Source organism: Varanus komodoensis, unplaced genomic scaffold (assembly GCF_004798865.1).
Source record: "Varanus komodoensis strain SLA01 unplaced genomic scaffold, ASM479886v1 scaffold11, whole genome shotgun sequence".
NCBI lineage: Eukaryota > Metazoa > Chordata > Lepidosauria > Squamata > Varanidae > Varanus > Varanus komodoensis.
Window position 1 is genome coordinate 16,418,267 of NW_025335317.1, and position 27,519 is coordinate 16,445,785.

General features: G+C 41.7%; 1 protein-coding gene across 1 annotated transcript in view; it reads left to right on the forward strand.

The window, feature by feature from the left end:
• Window positions 1-26,608, forward strand: part of TET1 (tet methylcytosine dioxygenase 1) — a 98,604-nt gene extending 71,996 nt beyond the window's left edge. Inside the window, exons 7-12 of the mRNA XM_044420459.1 lie at window positions 11,132-11,340; window positions 13,678-13,828; window positions 18,231-18,320; window positions 20,624-20,761; window positions 23,014-23,338; window positions 24,578-26,608. Coding sequence (XP_044276394.1) covers window positions 11,132-11,340; window positions 13,678-13,828; window positions 18,231-18,320; window positions 20,624-20,761; window positions 23,014-23,338; window positions 24,578-25,710 — 2,046 coding nt within the window. The 3' untranslated portion in view covers window positions 25,711-26,608. The remainder of the gene's footprint in view (window positions 1-11,131; window positions 11,341-13,677; window positions 13,829-18,230; window positions 18,321-20,623; window positions 20,762-23,013; window positions 23,339-24,577) is intronic.
• The last annotated feature ends 911 nt before the right edge of the window (window positions 26,609-27,519 follow it).

Consider the following 27,519-nt stretch of genomic DNA (forward strand, 5'->3'; position numbering starts at 1 on the left):
CTGCTGGGCAGAAGGGTGCACGATACACCAATAGAATCCCCAGTCTGTCTCGTTCGCCCAACACCAAGTAGAGGCACTCCAGCCCTGGTCTCGAAGGGACCGGAAGACCCGTGAGAGAGATGGAGGCTCGGTAAACCAACGCGACTCCCCCTCCCCTCCCTTCTGGGCGTGAACAGTGTTGAGCAGCTTTTTCATAAAGGAGCAATTCGACAGCTCATATGCTCCGATGGGCTCCACGGCTTCTACTCAAGATATTTCCCTAAGCATGATGGTGGTCTTCGTCCAATTCTGGACCTACGTGGCATCAATAGGTTCATCAAAACCAAGAAATTTCAGATGACCACCCTTCAAAATATCCTGCCGTTGCTCAGGAGAGAGGATTGGTTTACTTTTCTGGACTTGAAAGATGCCTACTTTCATATTACCATCCATCTGTCTCATGGGCGTCTTCTCCGATTCACTGTCAGTTCCGACCTGTTTGAGTATAATGTCCTACCATTCAGACTGGCTACTGCCCCCCTGGTCTTTACGAAATGTATGGCCTCGGTGTGTGCGCATCTTTGGCTCCAATACATTCAAGTGTACCCCTACCTGGATGACTGGCTGATCGTCTCCCCGTCTAAGGAAGGCCTTTGATCATCACTTCAGACTATATGTACCCTCTTGGACAGTTTGGGACTATGTATTAATCATGAGAAATCGTGCCTTGCTCCCTGGCAGATCATCGACTTCATTGGAGCCCATCTCGACTCCACGTTGACGAGAGCCTTCCTTCCACAAAGTCATCAAGACAATCTGTATTCATCGATTCGTCGAATCCACATGGACAGAGCTGTTCCAGCACCCTCGGTGCAGAAACTTCTCGGCCACATGGTCTCTACAGTCTCCACAGTTCCCCACGCCAGGCTATGGATGAGGCCACTACAGTTGTAGTTCAGCAGAGTGTTTCAACCCCAACGAGACTCGCCTCACCGGCTCCTCCACCTTCTGACCTCCATCCTCCGGACTCTATCATGGTGGACTATGCGGCACAATCTGTTTGTAGGCATTCTATTTTGTCCACCTCACCTGACCCTATTTACCGTTGCCTCCCTTACCAGATGAGGAGCCCTGTGTGCCGATCTCCGTACACAGGGCACCTAGGACTACCAGGAGATCATCAGACACATCAATTACCTCGAACTCCTGTTGGTCTTCAAAGCCCTTCAATCATTCGAGGACACTCTCCGGCGGCATGTGCAAGTGGCCTCCGACAGCATTGTCGCTATATTCTACATAAATAAACAAGGCGGGACAAAGTCCGCCCCCCTGACCTGCCTGGCAATGCAGCTGTGGGACTGGTGCATCTCCAGGGAGATTACCCTCCTCGCTGTTTATCTGGCCAGTACTGACAATGAGGAGGCCGACACAGCAGGCAGATGTCGATGACCCATGAATGGGAACTGGATCGTCACACCTGTCATCGCCTCTTCTGGACTTGGGAGTCTCCGGACATAGACCTGTTCGCCACTCACATGAACAAGGTGTGCGAGGTGTTCTGCTCTCGTGCCAGGATTGGCCCAGGATCGACAGGGGACGCTCTCATGATCCTTTGGAACAACACGTTCTTTTATGTGTTTCCCCCGATTCCGCTCATAACAAGGGTCCTGACCAAGATAGTCTATGACGGTGCCACGGGGATTCTGATCACCCTCTGGTGGCCCCGTCAACCATGGTTCCCTACTCTTCTCCATCTGTCTGGCAGCACCTTTCTCCGCCTGCCTCTCATACCTCATCTGATAACTCAACAGGACAGAGCTGTTCATCACCCGGATCTTCCTTCAGTCAATCTGACAGCCTGGCTCATTCAATGAATCACAGGGTCCCTTTGATACCAGCGGATTTGGGAACTCCTACACTGGTTCGACACCATCCCAATACAGCTTCCTCTTCCCCAATACCGGTAGATTCCTCATCAAATCCAAGCGCTCTCCATCCCGATAGTCAATTCATTCTCCAGTCTGCCCTAAGACCTACAACTCGCCAGTCTTATGCAGCCAAATGGAAGCACTTCATGTCCTTCGCTGAATCCAACATCTTTGCCGCTTCTTCAGCCTCTGTTGAAAATGTCCTCCAGTTTCTTTAATCACTTCATCAATCCAGACTTAAGCCATCATCTATTAAAGTTTTTGTTAGTCGCAAAGTCGTGTCCGACCCATCGCGACCCCATGGACAACAGTCCTCCAGGCCTTCCTGTCCTCCACCATCCCCCAGAGTCCACTCAAGCTCACACCAACTGCTTCAGCGACTCCATCCAGCCACCTCATTCTCTGCCGCCCCCTTCTTTTGCCATCTATTGTTCCCAGCACTGGGCTCTTCTCCAGGGAGTCCTTCCTTCTCACTAGGTGGCCAAAGTATTTGAGTTTCATCTTCAGGATCTGACCTTCTAAAGAGCAGTCAGGGTTGATCTCCTGTAGGACTGACCGGTTTGATCGCGGCCAGGTGCGGAGTTCTTCGGCTTTTTCTCATACCCTCATACGTCGATTCCTCAAGGGTTTGCAGAACCTTCAACCACCAGTTTGACCTGTTATCCCTACTTGGAGCCTTTCGGTTGTTTTCCAGGCACTCACTCGAGCTCCTTTCGAGCCCCTGGCAACTACTGACTTACGCCTCCTGTCTTGGAAGACTGCCTTTCTCGTCGCGGTCACATCTGCCAGAAGGGCAAGTGAACTCTGCGCACTCCGGATAGATCCTCACCTTAACTTTCATAAGGACAAAGTTGTTCTCCATACCAATCCGGTGTTCTTACCCAAAGTTGTGTCTCTTTTTCATATTAACCAGGACATTGTCTGACCGGTATTTTTCCCTATGCCCACTACACCGATAGAACGGTCATTACATTCTCTTGACGTTCGTCGGTGTCTTGCTTTTTACAGGTCTCGCACGGAGTCCTTCCGTAAATCTAACCGCCTCTTTATGAAATACTCGGACCATGATAAAGGCTCTCCTGTTGGTTCGCAGGGACTTTTGAAGTGGATTGTGCAGACCATCAAACTAGCGTATCAGTTTGCCAAGCTTGACTTACCTGTCAGGCCCAGAGGGCATTCCACGAGGGCGGCAGCAGCTTCCTCTGCCTTTGCTGCTGGCATCCCGATCCAGGACATTTGCAAGGCTGCCCCTTGGACTACTCCTTGCACCTTTGCCAGGCATTACCGCCTTGATGTGCGTGCCAGGCACGATTGCTCCTTTGGGCGGGCAATCCTTTCTTCTGTTCTTCAATAATGACACCGCCCGCCTCCGGGTTTGGTAAGCTTGCTAATCACCCATATGTGTGATGCACAGAAGCCACGACAAAGAAAGGCAGGCTGCTCACCTGTAACTGTTATTCTTCGAGTGGCCATCTGTGCATTCGCACAACCCACCCACCGGCCCCGCTCAGTGTTGGTGAATGGGTTTACACGGTACCGTTTCTCCTTGATACTGGTTCTGTTAGTATTTCTTTCTCTATGGTTCCGCAGGTACCTGCAATGTCTCTTGCTCCTGCGAGGGGGCAAACAATTGGCCTCCAGTAGACTGGGGAAATGGCGGGCACTCTGCCCTTTTATACCGTGGGGGGAGGGGTGTGGCGTTCCCACCAAAACCCTTAAGCTTTAAATCTTTCTGGCCATAGGCACTGCACAGGCGCAGCATGCATATGCGTGAATGCACAGATGGCCACTCAAAGAACGACAGTTACAGGTGAGCAACCTGCCTTTTCTCATGATCCACAGAATCAAAGGCTTTGCTTTAGTTTATTAAGCTTATGCTCATCTGAAATTGTTTGGTATCTAATGTCCATTTTTAATGAACCCAAGTGCCTCTTCCTTGCAACCTCTTGAAGATCACTTTGCTTGCATTTGAAATTGGTCTTATAGTTGCTGCATTCTTTTGTATCTCCTTTCTTGGGGACTGGAGTGTATACAGAAGGTTTCCAGTGGGTGAGCCATTGCATTGTTCTCCATGTTTGCTGGCATATTCCTGTTAGGATTTGGACTGATTTAGTCTCTGCAGCTTGAAATACTTTCATTGGTATCTATTCTGGGTGTTTTGTTCTTTCTTAGTGCTTTCAGAGCAGCTTTTATTTCACTTTCTAATAGGCTCTTCCTCACGGGATTCCTCTTCAAAGGAATCAGCCCTCTTTTTATCTCTTTTGTATTGTTATTCTTTTACATGTTTCCACATTCTTCCTGTTTTATCCCAGTCAGACAGTAGGTTGCCCCAAACACCTTTCAGCATTCCTAATTTAGGTCTGAAGTTTCCTTTGATTTCTTGGATCTTCCGAAAGCGGTGTCTTGTTTTTCCTCTTTTGTTGTTCTCTTCAGTTTCTTTGCACCAGTCATTGTAATAGTACTTTTTGTCTCTGTGTGATAGTCACTGAAAACTTACATTGAGGATTCTTACTCTTTTTCTGTCACCTTTTGCTTCTAGCAATTTTGCTTCACCTTTTGCTCCCTTAGCAATTGTGAGTGCTTCTCTCATCCATCTAGACTTTTCCCCCTTTTTGCTACAGGAATTATCTTTTTACATGCCTGCCAGATAATATTTCTGGTTTCAATCCACAGTTTGGCTGGCTCATAATTATTTAAGTTCAATAATGCAAATCTGTTCTATATGTGGAATTTAAATTCCTCAGGAATGTTATTTAAGTTGTATTTTGGCATTGGGTTTGTGTTAGTGATCTTTTTCAGCTTTACTCTGATTTTTTATATTAAGATGGTCCTTACCAGAATCTGCTCCTGATTTTGTTTTGACAGTGAGAATAGAATCATTTCATGTTCTAATTCCAGTTACATAGTCCATATGATTTCTGTATTGGCCACCTGGTGATGTTGATGCATACAGTAGTCTAATTGTTTATCTGAATTATTTTGTGATGTTGTTCACTTCCAGAATTTTGTGATTCATTCTCCTGCTTTGTTTTTAACTCCGAGACCAAATTTTCCTACAACATTTGATTCTACTTTGTTTCCTCCTTTTGTGTTTTGCTCACCTGTGATGATCAGTATGTCTTGCCTTGATGTGTTATCCGTTTCCTCTTGAACACCTTCATAAAAAGTTTTTGAGTTCTTCTTCCGCATCCATTGTTGGAAGTTAGACTTGAATGGTGGTTCATAGTTTTGTCAAGAATTTTGATAGATATGAGTTGGTCAGGCTTTGCATTCTAGCCACTTTTTATTGGCATCATGACTCGGTTTTAGAGCCTGTTTCTTCTAAAGTTATCATTTCTAGAGTAAAGCACATTGCATTTGTCTGACTGAAAATATTTAATTTCCTTCAGTTTGCACACACCAAGTACTAGAGGGTTTAACCATGCTATTTCTTGCGTCACAGTTTCCAGGTTGCCTTGATTCATACTTGTCACATTCCACGTTCTAATCATACGTGTAGGGGAGCATTAGGCTTTCCTTTTGTCTGTGTGGATGTCGGCCGCTAGACTTCTTTTGGCTTTCATCTAGTTGTGTCATTACCGACAGCGCTATACATACTTGTCCTTTGCTCTTTCCCAGCAGCTAGCTGCAAGTCTTCCAACCCGAGAGTCTCATTTTCTCTTGTTTAATTATGAATTGCTTTCGGCTTAGGGTTTTTAAGAAAATTCAGAAGTGGTTTACCATTGCTGCTTTCTGCTCAGTACCAAGTTAGCTTGAGTGTCACTGCCATTTTCTTTAAAGACTCTTCATGAGGGTCTCCTTTAAGTACCACTTCTGCCCAGCAGTAATTGAAGGAGTTTTCCCTGCCCCCAGCACCTTTACAGATGTGACCACTGATGAGACTGTTACTCCTGAAGAAGGTGACTGCCTCCTAGCCTGGTGCCACTGCTTTGATCATTTTGCCTTGAGAACCATGCTATGAGGCACAGACTAGTGAGAGAGTCTGACGTGACAGCATTGCTCTCAATTTCTCTGATATTCTCAAAGCCCCCCCCCCCCAACATATTCAGGTGTGCTTCAAGAAGGGGATGGCACATAAATATAAAATATTAAACATTACTGCTTCAAGTTGTTCTGCTTTTGGCTTTTTCAACATAATGCTTTGAAACAAGGAAGTTACCAAGGAACTAATGTTGTATTGATATGATTGTAAAGAAAGAAGGTACTCTGAACCCTATTCCTCTGTGTTTTGTTTTGTAATGGATAATTCCACTGCTAAGCAATAGAGAAGTGAGGTATACAGAGATAGTTGGAAACTAAACACATGTATCAGGAAGTCCATGTGGAAACTCTGTGCACCACCTTGAGTATGATGGAAGGAAAGCAGGAGATAAGCTTCTTTTTAAACGATTGCCCCCTTCTGCTGAAAAATAACAAAGCCTAATTTGCATCCCACTATGCATTTTAACTATATTTGTACTGCCCATACCATTTTTACTTTCTGTTTGGAAAGTATCATGATTACTGCGGTTATATCTACTTCACATTCCAGAAGGAATATAGCATTCAGCCTCAACATAGCTGGGTGCCAATGAATTCAGGTATTAATACTTTGCAAGTGTGCTGACGTATGCTGATTAGTTGTAGACTGAGCAACAACAGTTCAAAGTTGTTAGTTCTGCACAGTGTATTTATGTTTTTTATTATTTTTATTCAGCCAGAAAGGCTACCAGAGTGACTTATGTATAATCAGTTGAATAAGGCAGTTTGTGCTGGCAGGCTGGCAGTCAAGAGTCAGTGTGGTGCAGTGGTTAAGAGCGTGGGTTCAGGGAGTCTGGGTTCTAGTCCCCATTTGGCCACTTAGCCAGCTGAGTGACTTTGGGCCAGTCACAGACTTTCAACCTGGTGTACCTCACAGGGTTTTTTGATGGGGTAAGATTGAGAGCAGGAGGAAGTGAATGATGTAAGCTCCTTTGGGGGGATGTAAAAGGCGGGATATATGTTTAATAAACAAACTTACAAATGAATAAAAATACTCAGAGCGTGAAAGCCAGGCAGCCTTTTTGGAATTGGGTGGAGAGCAGACTGAAGGGGAGTTCCTTGACTCCAGGAGGAGGTCACAGGTGCAGTGAGCAGACCATTCAGGAAGTGTCCAGTATTCCCACTGTCTAGCTCTCAAGCAGGAGCCACTGTGAAGGTGGAGTCAGAGTCGTTCTGAAAGGGAGAAAAGAGAGGGTGCTTAGTTTGGTTCCAGCTCTTCACATGGGCAGGAGCTTCAAAGAGAATGCTACTTTGAATAATGCTGTTTAGTACCTTGTAAAGCTCTAATACAGGACAGTTTTTTTTAAGATTCCATCTAAGTCTGCTAGAAAACAGGGAAGAAAAGACTTGTTTGTGACAGGTTCTCGCCCCCATTCAGCCAGGAAACCCACCCATGGGTGACTTTGGGCCAGTCACAGACTCTCAGCCTAATCACAACAACTTTGTGAGGATATCATAGAGAGGAGAACCTCGTAAGTCAGCTTGAGTTCCTTGCAACAGGAACAAAGGTTGCATAGAAAGCAGTGCAGCATTAAAACTATACAACACTTAGAGAAAAATAAATGGGGAGGGAACAGGGCGGAAAAAATCAACCCTTTAGCAGGGGTGATGCAATAATCCTGCTTCACACTCTCATCTCCCTCCCCACTGTAGCCTGCAGGAACAGGTACTGCTAATGACAGCTGAGAGGGAAGGAACTCTCCTGGGAGCAGTGCTTTTTTTGTAAAAAAAAAAAAAAAAAAAAAGGTGCCAGCAGTAAGCACTCAGTGCGCGACCACACACACCAATCCCAAGCGGAGCAGCATCCCAAGGCGAGCAGTAAGCTGAGTGCTTACTGCTGGCGGCCATGTGATTCCGGCACTTTCTTTTTTAACAATAAAAGCACTGTAAGTGTTTATAACCCCTCATTGATTTCACATGTAAAGTTTGGCACAATCCCGTTGTCAATTTACTGATTTGATTGTCATGATACAATGAAAATAAGTATTGGTGCCATTTTTTGGAATTAAGGGAAGTATATAAGAAAGGGCAGCTTGGAGTGACTAGAATTAAAGGGATAAGTTGATGCAGTTTTCATTTGATGAGAAGTTTGTGCTTGAGTATTTCCTCTGAAATTAATTAATTAAAGGTGCTATAGCTTTTTAGTGTAATACTTGAAAGCTATATTTATTCCCTATTATAACATCCAGCAAAAAACATAATGAGCTTACTACTATAATAATTCTTAACACAAGTCCACTGGTTTTCAAATTTGCTCTTTCTATTACTATAATTAGCACCCAGGAATTAAATAGCTAAAGCTGCAGTTGATCTAGTAGGAAATCCAATTAAAGCTTATAGCCCTACATAAAAGAGCAATCTACAATCAATTCTGATGGTTTAAAATCCATATAGAGAAATGTAGGCATTATATATTAGGCATTATATCTAGAAAAGCACATATAAAATAATTACTCATAATTGTTCTAGGAACTTTGGTGATACTGTTCTGTGTCTAGAAATTTGGAATGATGGATAAAGAAATTTTACTGTCCAGTACAATAGTGTAGACTAGAAGATTTGGCTTGGGCTTTACTATTTTGTCCAGTAAATTCAAATGTCTTCTTGAACCAAGATATTTTAAATGAAATGAACAATATTTGGAGGAGCCATGTTGACTTCAGGGCTGCTGTTTTCCCTAGCTCATATCCAGTTGATGGTTCCAGTAGCTGCATGACATACAGAAATTCCAAAGGTGTAGCCTCTTGCAGTTCTGGAAATACAGTGTTGGGGGAAAACCTGCACCTGTTGAATGTCTGTGTATTACAGAGCTAATAAAGTCACTGAGCTGCTGTGTGTGTCAAAATTGTGACATCCTGGAATGAACTGTGCCACCTACTGAGAGGAGAATAAGCTTAGATCATGGATTCCTGCTGTAATTCAGCCATTTGAATTCTGCTGTCAGAATAACTTGCAGCATACTTTCTTCTACCACAATTAAATATAGAATCTGCTGCTTGTCTCCCTAAGCTTCCCAGCTGAGCTGTGAATCTATTAATAAAGGCATGCTAAGGATTTAATTTTGCCAACAGATACATCTCTGAAAAAGAAATAAACCATGACCTTTTGATGATGGCCTTACCTGAAGATCTTAGGTTACTGTTTAAAACATAAATCTAGGTCAGCCTTCCCCAACTAGCTATGATTCTTGGAGTTTTAGTTCAGCATCTGGAGAGTACAAAGTTGGGAAGGCTGGTCTAGATCAGGGGTCTCAAACTCGCGGCCCGCGGGCCAATTGCGGCCCGCGGGACGATATTTTGTGGCCCCCACTTGATATCAAAGTTTAGTGATAGTGCGGCCAGCGCGTTTTTCTCACACGCACCTGCGTGAGTCGTCACCCTGGGCGCAATGTTCCCTCTAAGCTGCGCGCCGGGAGAGGCGGGGCACGGGGAGGGGCCCTGCGGCCTTCAAAGCGCCGGCGGCGCCCAGGCCGGCCTCCGGGAGCCACGCGGGATGAGCGGCCCACCACCACCGCGGTGGAATACTTGATGCGGCCCAGCCTCACCCAGACTCTACTTCCAGCGGCCCCCAAGTAAGTTGAGTTTGAGACCCCTGGTCTAGATGAAGTCTCAGGTGCTTGTTCAGTGCAGAATCTTCGCTGGGCTGCTTTTCTTTGGAGCAGGGGTAATTCTTTCATTTAAAAAGGCTACATGGGGAGCTATACGCCTTGGCCTTGTGGCTCATTTATTTCTCCTACATGTGTCATGTAACATACCTGTGAGGTTCTTTCTCTGCATATTATAGTCTACAACTTCTTGAGAGGTTGGCTTGCATATTTTTTTTATTCTCTGTGCTTTTTGTTACCAGTACTATAATTAGAAAGAGTCAGGTTGAGTGTGGTAACAAGCTCTCCAGGAGCATGATCCTTTCCTATTACAGATACGAATGGGGAATCCCAAGATGTCCCCTCTCTCCTTTCAACACACGTGTGTTTCTTCTGTTTATGTGTGGCATGGAGAGTAGAGGAAAATGGAGTGCTGTTATGCCTTATGGGGGAAAGTGGCCATTTGGGCTATATGTATTTTTAAATACTTTGTAATTGACAAGCACATCATGGTGCAAACATGACAATAACAGTGACAAGGAGCGTATTTCTTCAGCTTCACCTGATTTATCAACTGTGCCCTATCTGGATGAGCAATGCCTGGCAACAGGGACCCATGCTCTGGTAAATTCCTGATTGGACTACTGTAACGCACTCTACATGGGGCTGCCCTTAAAGATGGTCCGGATACTTCAGTTGGTTCAGAACAGAGCTGTCAGGTTGTTAACAGGGACCAGCAGGTATGTACATATAACACTGGTCCTTTACCACCTACACTGGCTACCAGTTGAAGTCCGGGCTCAATTTAAGGTGCTGGTGATGACCTATAAAGCCCTAAATGGCTAAGGACCTGGTTACCTGAAGGTGTGTCTCCTTCCATATGTGCCTGCCCACCCCTTAAGATCTGGGGCAGAGGTCCTTCTCCAGAAGCCCTCCTTGAAGAAATTAGGAAGGTGGTTACCCAGAGAAGGACCTTCTCTGTCCTGGCACTCCACTTGTGAAATACGCTCCCCAGAGAGGTTCACCTGGCACTGTCACTTTATTCTTTTTGGTGCCAGGCTAAAACCTTTTTATTTTCCCAATATTTTAAGGTTTGATTGTCATTTTAATATGGGTTTTATTGCTAGAAATCAATTAGGATGTTGTGTTTTGTTTTTGTTTTATTCTTCTTTACTGTCAAACTGTCCCAAGACCACAGTAATGGACAATTTAAAAAAGTTTTAAATAGATAAATAAAATGATGCTAGGATAGAGCTCACAGGACTATGTAATCAAAATGACAGTGAAAGGGAGTTACATCTTGGTTGGCTGGTTGGTTTGCAGTTTTGTTTGGCTTTAGTTTCCATGGTTAGGATGCCTGCATTTTTAAAAACTGTCAGCAAGGTGCATCTAGACTCATGGTTTTGGCTGGTTCTGAGTAATGAACTTGACAGTGAGAAGGAGGGAGGTGGAAACAATGGTAGAACAAAACAATTTGTTAAATAAGTGATAGCAGCAATAATAGGAACATTAGTAAGAATCCATTATGGCAGCTTTTGCTATGCTTTTGTGAACAAGTAATAGGCATCGGAATCTAACATCCTTTCTGACTGAGCTATAAACAATCAAATTTATTTTGCAGGTGATACGAAGAAGTAGTGATGAAGAAAAACTATTGTGCCTGGTTCGTCAGCGTGCAGGTCACCACTGCCAAACTGCCGTCATTGTGATACTTATTTTGGCTTGGGAGGGGATTCCCCACCTTCTGGCAGACACACTGTATAAGGAACTGACCCAAAGTCTTAGAAAATATGGCTGTCCAACGAGCCGTAGATGTGCACTAAATGAAGAGTAAGTGCACTCCAAACTACTGTTTACATGCATGAATGTATAATTATCAAATAACCAGGATGGACTCTAATTAGTATTTTTTAGATTTCAGATTATAATTATAATCATAATAGATAAGTGGGGATGGGGGGAATCTGTAGTCATGTTGCAGTGGCATTAAATGTTTCAGCATGATATAGGTTACATTTAATTGCTATGCTAAGCATAATGTGTGGGACAACCAATATCAGCTTTCTCCTCATTCCATCTCCATTCCTGGGAAAATAAAGAACATTATGAAAACATGTCCTCTTCATCTTTTAAGAGTATGCCCTTAACTGGGGCCATGGTTTGTTTTGCCATCTTCTGATGCTATCTAGGGCTTGCAAACAAGTCTCTCTATCAGTCTAATCAAACCAAGGTATCATTCTTTGAACAATTAAACACAAACTTAGTATGCCTCAGTAATAAGTCAGTTGATTAGAAAATGTAATAGTAGCTTAGTAAGGTCTGCTTTTACATAGATCAACCTTCTCCAGACGGACACTTGCCAAATATTTTGACTTTCTGTTCCCTTTAGTCCCAGTCTGAAATTGTTAGTAGCAATGGAAGTTGTAGTCCATAAACATCTGGAGGGCATGAAGTTAAGGATGGCTCCTGAAAGTGCTCCCTCCAGTGAGAACTCTCACAAATCAGCCATGTCTGGTTTGAATTTCGAGAATGACAGGGTTCTGCCATGGCATCATGTTTTTGTTTCCAGATATTTTGGTTTCGCATACCTATTTTCCTATTGGCTTACACATGTAAATGTTCACTGATCTAAAGAGGGCATGCTGCATGGTTTCATATTTTAAATTAATCCAAACTGGATGAGTTGGAATCTATTGTTCATAATGAGAAGGAATGTATGCTACATTAGAATGGCTCTTATGAAGAAAAAGCATCTTTTAGAGTTCTTCAAAGATGCCTCAAAGATATTTGTACAGAGTTCAACATAAGGTTTTGCTCAGGTGATTACAAATTGATTTGAAAAGAATACTTGAACTGATATGCTTTATTCATGTTGTTTTCCTAAAGACAATTTTCTGTGTGTGGGATCCATAGTAATCTAGCATTTCTCATGTGGAAAGTAACACAGATACCCCATTTGATTACTTTTTCTCAGCTGCTCAAACAGCCATTGATGATAATCAAATGTAACACTGCATTTGGACCTTTATCAGGTGTTCTTAATGCAACTAGGGTTGTAACAGGATAGGAGACTTTATTGCAACCTTTCAAAGATGGAATAACTGTGTGTATTACAAGATGCAGTGAGAACAAGAAAGAGCTGTTCTTGCATTATTCATAAAGCTCATGAGCCATGGTGAGTTGTCATGTTGTGTGAAACTAGGGAAAGGTTTGCTAGGGTGGCTTATTTTTGACTTAGAAGTTACCCTGATGGCTTATAGCTGAGGCTGTTTGATCAACAAATGGTTGTCATGTTGTCCAGACCTGGCAACATGACTCATCATGGGTCAAATCCAACTATAAGTGAACTGGTTAGCAAGAGTGTAAAATTCCCCTTACCAAGCAACTGGTGGGTGACTGCCACTGAAGTCCCAAGGGGCACTGCAGGGCAACTATCACAGGCTTCTTCTGCAGTGGCAGAGAACACAGGGGCAAGGATGGCTGAAGCCATCCCTGCTTCCTCACTCTGCGCTTCTGCAGTGCAGAGTTCAGTTTTGCCAGCTGGCTATCCAGGAGAATCGGGCTGAAAAGAATTACACATGGACCCACCATGTGCCAACGGCAAACAACCCATGCTGCATGTTTGGTGCTGCCGTGTGGAATAACATGTCATTTGAAGCTGCCCAGACACTGTTTCTGACCTGTTTTCAGCCATGTGTAACTGTTGGCTTTTACATGTGTCCGTGACCGCTGGTGACCACATTCAGATGACAAAAAGACAAATTGAAATTCGCTTATGGAACATTCTCTTTCCCATGTTGCCAGTATTTTCCTTTTCCCCATTTCCCCCCACAACTGATAGTGATCTCACTGGTGTGACACCAGTGATGTGTTACCTGGCAAAGCTTTGATGTTATTGTAGATTTCTTCAGTTTCATGGTGTGTGGGGTAGAATACCACATTTTTAATCACTGCCTCTCCTAGGGAGAAACCATGGAGCACTCTTAATTGTATGTGGAAAAGATCTGACATGTCTTACATATGTTTTTAAATTGACCCTAATCAGAAACAGCTGCTCAACTATTGGATGCATATTTTGTGCTGTTCTGTTCAGAGGAAGACAGTGAATGTCTTTATACCATCTTGCTGCACTTCCAGCTGATTGCGCCTCATTTAATTCTTCTACAGTCGTACTTGTGCCTGTCAAGGTCTTGACCCAGAGACATGTGGAGCATCCTTCTCATTTGGCTGTTCATGGAGTATGTATTACAATGGATGTAAGTTTGCAAGAAGTAAAACCCCCAGGAAATTTAGACTTCTTACAGATGATCATAAGCAAGTAAGTGAGTTCCCCTGCCCGCATGTGCTTGTGCACTCGCTCGCTTTCTCCCTCCCTCCCTCCCTCCCTCCCTCCCTCTCTCTCTCTCTCTCTCTCTCTCTCTCTGGAAATAATTACTTTTAAAGGCTAAAAGTAGTAAGAGTGCAGATATTTTACCCACTGGAACAATGCAGCACTTGTATCTACCCACTTCAGAAACATTCAGAACAAATGAAATATAATATAATCTCAAATAATTTCCTTCCAACCTAACATGTTTCTGTGTGTCAGTTGGACATTATGAGAAAGTTTTGCCCCTGACAAAACACATACACACTATTAACTATTTGCAAATAAAGCCTTTTCTTTTACTCACGCAACCCTTTTGTGTATAGTTGATTTATTGACTCTTTCACAAAAGTAACCTATAGCTATCCACTGTAATTTACAGATCTGCACATACGTGCCTTCTCTCCATTAAAAAAGAACTTCACCTTTAATGACCAGTATTTGCTTGACTAAAACACACAAAAGTATGTAAAGTTTATTTGCCATATTCCTCGACTTTCGAAAGATTATTATTACATTACATTTCTACCATACCTTTCTTCCTCTTACTGAAGGTGGCTTACATATGGCTCTCCTCTCAATTTTATTCTTGCAACAAAAACAACCCTGTGAGGCAGATTAGGCTGAGAATACATGACTGGCCTAAAGTCACCCAGGGAGCTCCATGGCTAAGGGGGCCCAGAACCCTGATCTCCTGAGTCCTAGTGCATCATTCCAACCACTGTGCTGCACCAGCTCTGTAACTACACTTCCTGAATTTGTGTGTCATCCTTTTGCAGGGGTCTTGCTAATCTCCATTATTACAGTTATGTACTGGTGAAGCAAGCATTAATCATACCATTCTTAGTTAATTGGTTCAAAGGTAATAGAGTAGTTGCTTCACTAAGGTGTTTGTTGTCACTGTTTTTATTAGATAAATAATTATTTTAGCTAAATATTGAATATTGATCATTTTGCAGATGGCATAAAGCTAGGATGTATAGCAATGCAAATGCAGAAGAAGATAGATTCAAAGTAAAGACAGATATGGATCACTTGAACAACTGGACGGAGTGAGATGAGGTTAAATATAAAGAAGTATAAGATTATACTTTTAGGTAAGAATAGCTTGTAGTATAGATTATAAAGCTAGAGAAGTCTGTTGGATAGAAAGCAGTCAAGAAGAAAATATTGAATAGATAGCAGCATTTTGTGGATAAGAGTTCATTGTACTGAGCTAGTTTACATGTAGTGTTAAGCCAATCGGCTGATAGTTTAGCATTATATGAACAAGCTGCAGCAAGCCCTCGGCTCACACTCTCTCCACCTCGAGAGCATATGTGAGGAAGAGTTAGGAAAGGGCTGGGAACTGTAGCTGGTCCAGGGGCTTTTTGCCTCTTTTGATGGCCCAAGTTGGGTAAATTTGACCCTTTCAGCACTCAGTAGTAGTTACAGAGCAGTTAAAGGGACAAAGTTACCTTGATAACAAACTTTATCCCCTCACTGCCATCCCCGAAAAGAGGCTGCTAAATTAATCATGCCAGCAGTGAAGGGAACAGCAGCTGGGTTCTGTATGCTGCAAGTCAGTTATGTCTTGGCCCCTCTCTGGATTATAAACTTTTGATTCCATTTTAGTTAACCTTAGCTTGTTATGCTATTCAAGTGCAACAAGATGTGGTTAATCTTAACGGTGGTTTCTCTGAAGCAAGTGAGCTTCAAACCATAGGTTATGAAGCAGTTTGTTTTAACAAATCATAATTAAGATTAACTAAAGTGTAGGATTTACATGACACACTAAACAATGGTTAATCTGAAGTGGAAGCTTGCAGTGCCTTCAACCCTATGCATTCTGTTGTTTTTATTACCTGGAATTTTTGTTCATACATTAATAATGGATTTGACTGGCATTGTTACCACTTGATGTACAGAAGACACTTAATACTATGAAGGTGCAAAATCTATTTTACTGTAGCACAAAAGTTAAGTAAACAAAAATGAACTGGTTCTTGATAGTTGCTTATGTATTCATCTCCTTTACTGGAATATGCCTAACTTAAGCTCCATTACCTCCAGAAGTCATTATAAATAGTTGAATGGAGTATACCAGTGTGCATTTCTAGTGCCACATGATCTCAGATCAAATGCACCTATTTATTTAGGGCCCCAGAGTTCGTTGGAGAGCAAATCTAAAGGAACAACACCATGAAGACCAAAGAGCTATCAAAATAATTCTGAGATAAAGTTGTAAAGAGGCACTACTCAGGGTTGGGTTATAAAACATATTCTGTGAACTATGAATATCCTCTGGAGCACCATTAAAAACATTATTGCAGTATAGAAAAAATGTGGCTCAACCATGACTATGCCTAAAGAAGGCTGTCCATCAAAATCAGGGACTGGGTAAGGAGGGCATTAGTCCAAGATGCAACCAATGGTAACTTTGAAGGAGCTAGAGAGAGTCACAGCTGAGATGGAAGAAATGATCATTACCACCTGGATACTCCATACAGCAGGGCTTTATGCGTGAGTGGTGAGAAGAAAGCCATTGCTGAAACAAACCCATATAAAAGCCCATTTGGAGTTTGCAGAAAAGCATGTTGGACAGAGCAAACATGGGAAAAGGTTTTCGAGTTTAAGCTGATGAAACCAAACCAAGCAAAACCGTTTGGCTTTGCTTGCAAAACTCTGTGTGATATAAAGCCATCAGGGCACGTTGCCAAGGGAAAGCATGGAGGTGGCAGCAGCATGCTGTGTGGATACTTTTCCTTGGCAGGGACTGGGGAACTGGTAGGGTTGAGGGCAAAATGAATGGAGCAACATGCAGGGCAGTCTGTTTCAATCTGTCCAAGACCTGGGACTGCACTGGTGGTTCAGCATCTAGCAAGAAATGACCCTAAGTGCACAGCTACAGTAATGCTAGAGTGATTTCAAAACAAGAACCTGGAGGTCTTAGAATGGCCCAGTCATCACTCAGACCTCAGTCTAATTGAAAATTCATGGTAAGGATTGAAAGTTGATGTCCACCAATGGTGTCTATCCAACTTGATAGAGCAGGAGCAGTTTTGCCAAAAAGAAAGGGCAAATGTTACAGGATCCAGCTGTTTACAGCTGCCAAATGTGCTTCTAGGAAGGATTGACTTGAGTGGGGGGAGTGCAAATACCTTCTCAACTAGCAAGTGCCAATTTATGTTAGTTTACTTAACCTTTTTGTCCCAGTAAAATATTTTGCACCTTCACAGTATTCAGTGTCTTGTGTACATTGATGTCAATTAAGTCCATTTCTATTCCAGGTTGTAGTACAACAAAATGTGGAGAAATCAAAGGGTGGGGTGAATACTTCTGCAAGGCACTGTAAGTGTCCAGGAAATTAACTTAGGTTTTGCTTCAACTATTGTGCGCATTGCAAATGTAGCAAAACCTAAACAAAATTTCAATAATGCCAATAAGCTTTGCATGAAATATTTTTTGTTGAGTTAAGCAAAAGAGATTGCCATATATATTGGCTGGGTCTGGATGACATGCCATGGCTCATCATGGGTTATGTAACCCACAACAAGCCACAGTCCCCAGAGGCACCAAATTGCATATACAACCTTTGCTTAGGGGTTGTTGTGTCATGTGAATCTGTGAACGCAGCTTGTGTGAGAGTTAGTCAAAACCAGACCATGGGTTATATGAGAATTGCAGAAATGCCTCTTGTACTCCCAGGAATTGCAGCTGTCATGTGCAAATTAGGTATCTGAGTTGTGACCCAGGAAGTCACCAATTCATCTCTCATCTTTGCCTTGAATTCAGTAGGTAATCTTAAACACGCTGTCATAAGACTCCCCATCTCCCCATTTTGTCTCCCCATCTGCTATGTGGTAATATACATGACCTATTTTACATGACAGTTCTAAGGATTAGTGAAATGTATCTGAAGCACTTAGAAGCATATATAACTACAATTATACAGCTACACCCAATTACACTACTCATTAAGCAGAAGAAATATGAATCTACTTTTCATTGCTAATATGATTGCTCTTTCAACATTCCCAGTAGCTGTTGGTCTTGGAAATGGAGTCTGCGTGAGGATTAAGGAAATGGGAGCTAGTCTTGGGATCCTTCATTAATTTTTTTTGCACCAAATGATTCATTTTTGAATACTTTGCTATTTCCATACTTTTCCATATGAATACTTTTCCATTTCTTTGACCAACTCTGAAAATGTTGCTGTGTTTTGCTGTGATAGCAAGCTGATATGTGGGCTAGTCACCCAAACCACAGGAAGCTGAATAAACACCATACTGAAACTGTTAATTGTGTTTTCATAGTTTTACTGGTCTGTTAACATACTATGAAATTATAGGATGACTTCTCCCTGTGTTTCTAGGAAGAAAATCTGGAAAATAATTTGCAAACTTTAGCTACTGATGTGGCTCCACTGTATCAGAAACTTGCGCCTGATGCTTTCCAGAATCAGGTAGGTCTCAGAAAACTTTCTGATACAAATATTCACTGTTCCTGTATGTCACCTCATCACTTTAATATTTTTGATGCAAGAGAGAAGCCGCAAATCTCTCTTAATACAAAAGCCAATACATCTTTCATTGGAGAAGTCTTTTGCTACCTTTGAGTCCTCCTTAAAAGGTTGATTAAGCAGAAATCCTGTACATATTTACCTGAGAGTAAACCCTGTTGAATTCCATGGGAATGGCTTCTAAAAAGACAGGCATAAGATTGAATTGTTCAGCATGTCACCGCTCTCAGATTCCTGCTATTTGGTCCATTGCTTTCCAGCTGTGCCAATTGGCACCCCAAATAAACTTCCATATGATGGATAGAGAGTGAGTTCACATGTCATAACAACCCACCCTGCAAATAACCCATGCAGTGTGGGTTTTTAATAGAACAACCCAGAGTGCACCTGACAGATGATCAGGTTTGCTGTGGTTTGTCTCCCCATCCTTGGTTCTCCCATGGATATCCCAGTGGACTCCACGATGGGGCTTGTTTAGTCAACCTTCTCTTGCTGACCACAAGTTCTTTTGCACTAACCAGGGCTTCCTCTTCCTTTTCCCTAGATATTTCTATCACTTTTTATGAACCTGAGAGTAACAACTGTCAATCCCTCCAGAGTGCCCAAGCAGCATCTGTTTGCTAACTTTTTAAAATAATGTCTGAAATTTGCTCAAATATCCCCATTTTTATTTAGCATTGCACAAGTGCACCTTGGCTCATTAATATCCTAGAGTGTATCTCCTGTCAAAGTGTAGGAAACACTATCCAGGAACATCAATGAAATAAGGCTACAAAGAAGTTTATTTTGTATGTTGCGCCCTCCTCACAGCTATCAAATGAATACTGATCTTTGGTCATCTTTGTGGTGAGCTCCTTCAGTTTTGGTTTTTGCCTTGGTTGAAACAGAGTTGTATGAGTGTCCTAGCTCTTTTCTACCCTTTTGCTAGACTCTAGGTCATGGGTCCTCAAACTACGGCCTGCGGGATGGATCCGGCCCATCATGCCCTTTCATCCGGCTCATGCCGCCGTCCGCCACCCGTGCGCACACTCGCCAGTGGCTGGCTGGGTTGCTCAGAGATGATTTTGAACTCATTGGAAGATCTCCAAGTGAGCGAGTCACCGCTGCGCACGCCCAACACCACCTTGCGCACACCTGACGACGCCTCACTGACCCGCATGCCCAGGCACTCCCCCCTCACCGGCCCGCACTTTTCAACTGGCCCCCTATTGAAAAAGTTTGAGAACCCCTGCTCTAGGTGGTCAGGAAAGTTAAAAAATGTGAGCCACTCCATTGATGTGAGAACAGATTTCTGACAACAGTCACAACACAGACTTCCTTTTAAAATTGGAGTGGGTCCCCTCTACAAAGCTAATCAGGATTTTTGTGACAGGGTCCTGGTCAAAAATCCTGGCTAGTCCTGTCAGAAACATGGTTTTAAAAGGATGTCTGAATTTTGACAGCTAGCTGTTAAAAACTTGTTTCTTCTTTAAATGGGGTGACTCGTACTTTTCCACATAAGAGACTAAGGTGGGAAAAAAGAAAGGCCTTGCTTTTCCTTGATAGTTCATCTTTTGAAAACTATTTGGAGAGTGCAAAGTAAAGGACAAACTTCTTTGTAGCTTTGTTGCATCAATTTTCTTGGATGTTGCCTCTTATAGTTTGACAGGGAATACTTCCCAGGTCATTGGACCCAGGGTTTCAGTGACAACCCTTGCTACAAGCCATGGGTTGTCAAAGTGGCTTGACAAAGCAAGTTCTGCAGGAAAGTGTCTTATGTATATACGACGTAGCAATCCATCTTAGCTAGTTGCGTATAATGGATTATTGTACAGGATGAATGCAATTAGTATATTACCAGTTGTAACAGGGAAAGTCTGTAGCTCAGTGACTGAGGACCTGCTTTGCATTCAGAAGGATAAGCAGTTTGATATCTGGCCTCTGTAAGTAAGACTAGGAAACCCAGGAGAGCCGCCGACAGCCAACAATATAGGACTACATACACCATCAGACTCCATATAAGGCAGCTTCTTATGTGCCTAAACTTGCCAGTCAATAATTTTTACAGATAGAGAGTTAACAAGATTTTTAGATTTGATTCTTGCCATAACAATAATTTGTGCTATATCTGTTAACAATGATGTACGAGTACGAATTAAACAGTGTTTTCTCAGTCCAGGTCTTCACTTCAAGTGAAAATGCTCTGGCTACTGGTTGTGTCTGACATAATGCAGTTTTCTCTCCAAATAAGATGATTTTGTTTTTAGGTGGAAAATGAGCATCTGGGCCCTGACTGTCGACTGGGGATCAAGGAAGGGCGGCCCTTTTCTGGTGTAACGGCTTGCATTGATTTCTGTGCCCATGCCCATAAGGATACTCACAACATGCACAATGGAAGCACTGTGGTATGTAAGGTTTCTTGGCATGGGTTTCCTACTTACGACTTTCCTTGCTGACCTAACAATGCCATAGTTGTATGCTTACGATACATAGATTTCCTGTGCTTCCAACTGGATAAATTACGCTTTTGGGTTCCTCACAGGAGGAAAAAAGGCAGGCTATATAATGCAATGTAGTAATGTTTTCCAATTGCAGTGCAATTGCAGTAATTGCAGTGTTTAATATTATTTGTTTGTTTTGTATGCCACCTGTCTTATCAAGAAAATGGCTCTCAAAACAGCTTACAATCATAAAAATGATTAAAACAATAATAGAACAGAGATATTACAAGCTCAAGGAATATTACTAAAACAACAGAGTAATATAAAATTTACCAAACAAGCCACATTGATACACTTGAGGAGTGTAATGAATGTATTTATTCAGCATATTTTTGAATTGACTACCCCACGTGAATGCTCAAGTCAATTTACAATTCACAAAAATACGTCACAAGTAAACCTCAATTCCCCAAAGAATAAAAATAAAACAAAAGTGATATGATGCACTAAATCAGGAGAAACTTCTAAAATCAAAGAAAAACATTAATCACTCAGTGGAATAGAATAGTTATTTTGCTAGGCAGCTAAAGGCAATTACGAGGGAGCCTATTTAATCTGGGAAGGTAGTTTCATAACCGCAAAGAAACCCTAGTCTTGAGTAATCATCAAATAATGTTTTCTCGCATGATCTGTGAGGTTCACTAATTCTGCAGTAGCTGTAATTTCCAACACTTTTCATGGCCAGTTTATGCATAAAACATATTACAGTGATCTAGATATGAGGTGATTAACATACTGTGGTCAAATCTGCCTTCCCCTTTGCCAAAGTTGGGCAAAAGCATTCCTGGCCACTGCTGTTGGGAGTGAAAAATGCAGTTGTGCTTGGCACAAGTTTCAAGGTTAGGAAGATTTGGACTCTTCAGATGGGGAGGATGGGCCCTGGGAAACTGGGCCTTCACATACCTAGATGGGAGAAGCAGAGGGGCTTATCTCAAGGCCGCCTTCTCCAGGTGTTCAGACAGACTCTGAGAATAGCCAGGATGTACAACTGTCAGGAGGGGGTGCACGACAGGAACTCCAGGTGCCAGACGAGGCTTGTACAATTCTTGACCCCATGATGTGGTGTCAGGAAAGAAGAGCTGGCCCACCTCCAAAAGGGCCCTCCAGAGAGGGGGAGTCCAGGCCTACTTACAAGGAGCGTTCTCAGAGGCAGTTGTTAGATTCAGTTCAACAAGCTGCTCTGTGTATGCTGAAAGAGTCATTCTGTGGTGATTGTGCTTCCCAGTTGTACTTTGGAGAATAATTTTAGATGTTAATTAAGTAATAACAATACAATACAAAGTACTAAATATTAATTCTTTTGACTGATTTATATATATAGGACTGTATTGTTTTTATTTTTCACCTTCTAATATTTTTGTTGTTATGGATGTACCTTTGTATTGTATTGTTACTACTTTGAAGAATAAAGAGCTTTTGCCAAAGAACAGTCTCTTACTTCAAACATACAAAGGGGGAGACCTCACTCCGGACAAGTGCCACTACCTGACCATCCAAGAGCAACACTGGAGTTCACTTGAGTAAGAATTCCCGAAGTTGAATACCTGATCCTTCAGAGGGAATTAAACCCCATCCAGAGCAAGTCATACTCCCAATCTTGGATTGGCCCATCTACTGACCAGCAGACCTCTGTTTTCTCTGGACAGACCCTCAGTTTATCATCCACATCCAATCCCTCACTGTAGCCAAACAATTTAGGACTTCCATAGCTGCCTTGGCATTCGTTGACAGAGAAGAGGGCTATGATCCAGTGTGGTGGTTAGAGTGTTGGACTGGAGATCTGGGTTCTAGTCCCCACTTGACCACAAAGCTTACTGGGTGACTTTGGCCCAGTCATTCACTCTCAGCCAAACCAACTTCACAAGGTTGTTGTTGGGAGGACAAGATACAGTGGAGGAGGACTATGCAATGCCACCTTGAGTTCCTTTCAAGAAGAAAAAAGACAGAATAAGAATGCAATGTAAATAATGATAATACCATATCTCATAAATATATATCATTATCACAAATGCATACACACATTTCCTTACCTGTAAACTTATTCTACATTGTGAAGTAAGGGAGAGAGAAAGAGACCAAAAGTCAGTTTTCATGTTCTTCAAGTAAATTGCTTCAGTAACACAGAATTTATTGTATTTCCCCTCTGCCCTGGTTAGGTTTGTACTTTAACAAAAGAAGACAACCGTACAGTGGGAGTGATTCCAAATGATGAGCAGCTGCATGTGTTACCTCTTTACAAAATTTCACAAACAGATGAATTTGGCACAGAAGAAGGGCTGGAAGCCAAGATCAAAGCTGGGGCAATACAGGTGCTTACTGCTTTTCCCCGGGAAGTAAGAATGTTAGCTGAGCCACGTAGAGCAACAAAGAAAAAGAAACCAGACGCAAAGAAGCAAACTTTAGCAGAAAAGAAGCATGCTACACCTGTAAAGGGGAAAAGTGGAATGCCCGAAAATACCATTAAAGCTTCACAAACTTTAGGTGGGTGAAATTGATGATGTTTCACAAATGTTCTCATCAGGGTTGACCTTGACGTGTCTAATAAAGTGTCACAGTGGCACAAAGCAAAATCTAGAGACACAAACATTTAATAATATCAGTGAGTTGCCAGAAGGCTGCAGTAGAAACTAATTGTGCTAATTTGTGCTTCACGATGCATCGTGGAGGTAGAAATACTCATGGCAAACATGCATATTGTCCTAGGAGGATATAAACCTGAAAAGCACCTGGATGATGATTGGAATTTATGTACAATTCAACAGACAATTTAAAATTACAAATGACATTTTCACTTGAGTAAGAACTCTGTTCTGATTGGCCCAACATCTGACATCTTAGAGATATCTGAGTTCCTCCTTTTCTCTTCTTTTCCCATAGACAGGCATTGGCACTGTGTTGTCTACTAAAACCCCTGCTCATTATATAGTTGCCACATTGGTACTACTAAGTATTCTCCTTGTGGATGTTTTTTGTCCATCTCTATATTCAGCTTATATTTCTCTCCCTGTTTTGAACACTGGCCTTTGCTTTGGCCTTTTATTAGTGCACTTACTATATACTTTGTAATAAGTACAATAATTGCACTTCATCATTTCAAAATGTTGGTGTTCTCACTCCCTGATTAGACAGCTTCACATATGACATTTTTCCTACATAAATACATTCTCAAGGTAGGACAAAAAAGATCTTGTGTGGAAGTTCCATAATTATTGTTGCAGTGATTAACCCTTTTTCTGACCTCTCATTTTCCAATCCCAGAGCTCTCCATCTAATTTAAAGTGATTCTATATTTCAGGGATACTTTCACCTGTTTATTCTAGGCTATGTGCCATATATACCACTGGCTCTTTTGCTTGTACTTATACCTGTCTGGCAAGTGTATTGGAGTACTGGAGCTTGATGATGGAACTGGATTTAGGATGCTATTTTTGCGTGCTCACTAAATGTTTAAAATGGCCCAAGGAAATGGGTCCGGTGGGAACTACTGTGGGTTCATACCTAGAATATTTCTGTGTAAGTTGCAAGATTTTGACAGATTTCTGAGAATACTAATTTTTCATGTAAGAAGGCTAATGTTGTAATGTTGAGGATTAGGGGTATATGCATTTTATAAATAATAAGGGTTAGGAAGAAATTCAAATTGGCATGTGGTGCGTGCTTTGCTAAAAGTTAAAAAATTAAAATTTACATTTGATATACTTATTTTTTTCCTTCCCTTAGAGAACAAAACATGTACATGGCATCCTGGGACAAAAATGGAGTCTGATGAACACCTTTCTTCCATAAAAAATAATTCAGACACTACTAAAAATTGCTCCATAGTAAAGCAATATGCTCCTTCCTCCCCCTTAAAGCTGGATAATTTACATTCTTGCTCTCCATTAACTCACAAAGTTGGTGGTATAATGCCAGTGACGAATAGTCAACAACATTTTCCAACTTCCTACGGGTATGTGCAGTGTAATAGTAACAAACCTCAAGTAACGCCCAATGGTAAGAATTTTGATGTGTCCATTAGTGATCATACTGGAATTCTGCTGGATGAGAAGAGGGATGGCTTGCCTCCGTTTCTTCAAGACCTGACTGTTTCAAAATCCACAACTAATAGAGAAAATCTTCCCTACAGACTTGAACAAGAGGTGGTCAGCAAACAGAATTGTGAAATTAAATTAGAAAACTCTTCTGCCTCACAGTTGGCTAGCTCTTTGGAATCATCAATGCCATCAAATGCTCCAGAATATGTAGTAAGAAACGAAACCAGCTCTTCCCAGGAGCATCTAGTGCAAAAAAACGATTTCAGGCAAACCCCAGATTGTGATTCTGCCACTGTGAATAAACAGCTGCATAGTGAGCTTCTGAAGCGCACAGATTCGGAAGACAAAGCAGAGGAAATGTGGTCAGACAGTGAGCATAACTTTTTGGATAATGACATTGGTGGGGTAGCAGTAGCACCATCACACGGCTCCATCTTAATTGAATGTGCACGCCGCGAACTACATGCAACAACGCCAATTAAAAAACCAAACAGGAATCATCCCACACGGATCTCTTTAGTCTTTTACCAACATAAAAACCTAAACGAGCCAAAACATGGTATAGCGCTGTGGGAGGCAAAGATGGCAGAAAGAGCAAGAGAGAAAGAAGCGGGAAAATTGAGCATGGATGAGAATACTAATTTACAACCCAGTGACAGGAATACACAAGCCAATACCAGCCGAGAGATTTTCTATGAAGACAATGAGTTCAACCAAATTCCATCCCGCCGAGCATTAACAGTAACTCATGATAACATCATAACCGTGTCTACTTATGCCCTCACACGAGTTGCAGGGCCATATAACCATTGGGCATAATTTTTTATAGTAACTTTACAACTCTTGCCTTGGAGCAGTGTTACACAATGATTCCTAAAGGTGCTGTTAAAGAACAAAGTCTTGTATGTTTTACTCTTTGTTCATCTCAACCATTTTGAAGGCTGAGGTAAAAAAATGATTTTTTTTCTTAAACTGTGACTTTATATATTTTAACATCTGGTGATTCTCAAGCACATTTTAAGCAAAAAAATTGTATAGTTCAATGATTTTGGCTAGGTTATTAACTTTGATTGACTTATTCAGTTTATTACCTTTTTGGAATTTACACTTTGGTGCTTTAAATTGTCTGTTTACTACAAATGGGCTTTTTATAAAGATTTTAACAGATTTCACCTTTTATGATGTAAAATCAAGTTAGACAGTATTAGCTATACACCCCTCTTGGTGCTTAATCACATCGAACAGTTAAAGATAAGCTGATTTTATTCCTTCTTGGTGCCATTGCTCCGACAGCTTCCACTCACTCATGTGAAGCCCAATTTAAGGATAAAGAACCAATGATGCTTTATCTGTGTACAGATTTTTCATGTATGTATAGTTTGTGTGCATGTGTAATCAATACACATGCACACACAAACAATATCACTAGTGATGGTTGGAGGTTGTAAACTGTAAATATATATTTAAAAGCACTTTCTATTTTTAAAGTTAACTTGAAATAGTACAACGATCACATTTGTCTAAGGTTTGTGCATTCTCTACCAAGGAATTTATTTTTTTTCTTACTGTGTAGAGTTCCATATTGCTACAACAATTCATACATACTAAGAATATTTGGTCTTTAGATTCCTACCCCTTTTACCATTTTAATTTTGGGTTTATTCCTAAACAAAAAAGGTTAATAAAATGCAGAAAGATCAGTGTTTGCAAATACGAATTTAGAAGTATTTTGTCCATATCTGAATTGCTATGGTGTTTTGTTGTAAGATTTGATTTGGTATAGTTTATTTGAGCAATAAGTTCATAAGTTTCTCTCTCAGATCTCTCTCTTTCTTTAATGTGGAGCATTGCAAGTTACGTATGACAACCAAATTGTTCCCAGAGCCTCGGGTAGAATTGTCATAACATCTGAAACTGAGCCCCGCTTCCCCGGAGTTGCCTTATTAATATCCTGAATTTTAAAAAGAGAGATTTCCAGTATCAGCTGTTTTAACAAAATATGACACATCCTGAATGTTCATCAACTGTTGTCAAGTCAAGAATGTTTTCTAACATGCAGCCCAGTCCTGTGCATGTTTACTGAGAACTAAGTCCTACTACATTCAGTGGGGCTTGCTCCTGGGTAGGTGAGCATAGGATTGCAGTCTTATTCTGTAAAATTTTCTTCTCCCCACTCCTATGTTAATAGAGAATTGGTAGCATTGAAGGGACTAATTCCCACAACATGTCTCACATGGGAGGGGCTAGTCTATGGCTTCTCCTGTCAAAAAATCCCACAGACAGAATCTGAAAGAAGCAGAGGTCCATTCTTTGCTTAGCCTCAATTCAAGACCCAGCTATGTCTTAACCTGTGAATTTGTTGAGGTGCAATTGCAGTGTGATGCACACTTTTTCCTTTTGTATAGATTTCTCCACTCCTCCCCGCAATTTGAATCAACCTGCTTTCCCCAGAGCTACAGTTTCAGAGCCTCTCCAAACTCTTTGCCAGGTACAAGTTTAACCATAGGAAGGGTGGGCTTTTCATCCTACTGGGGTCTTCCTGTTTGCAAATGTTGTTGCTAGATCTTGCTAACTCATCCTTAAACCGTGGTGGCCTGATCGATCCCATTTTTTGATCAGGAGCCTTGA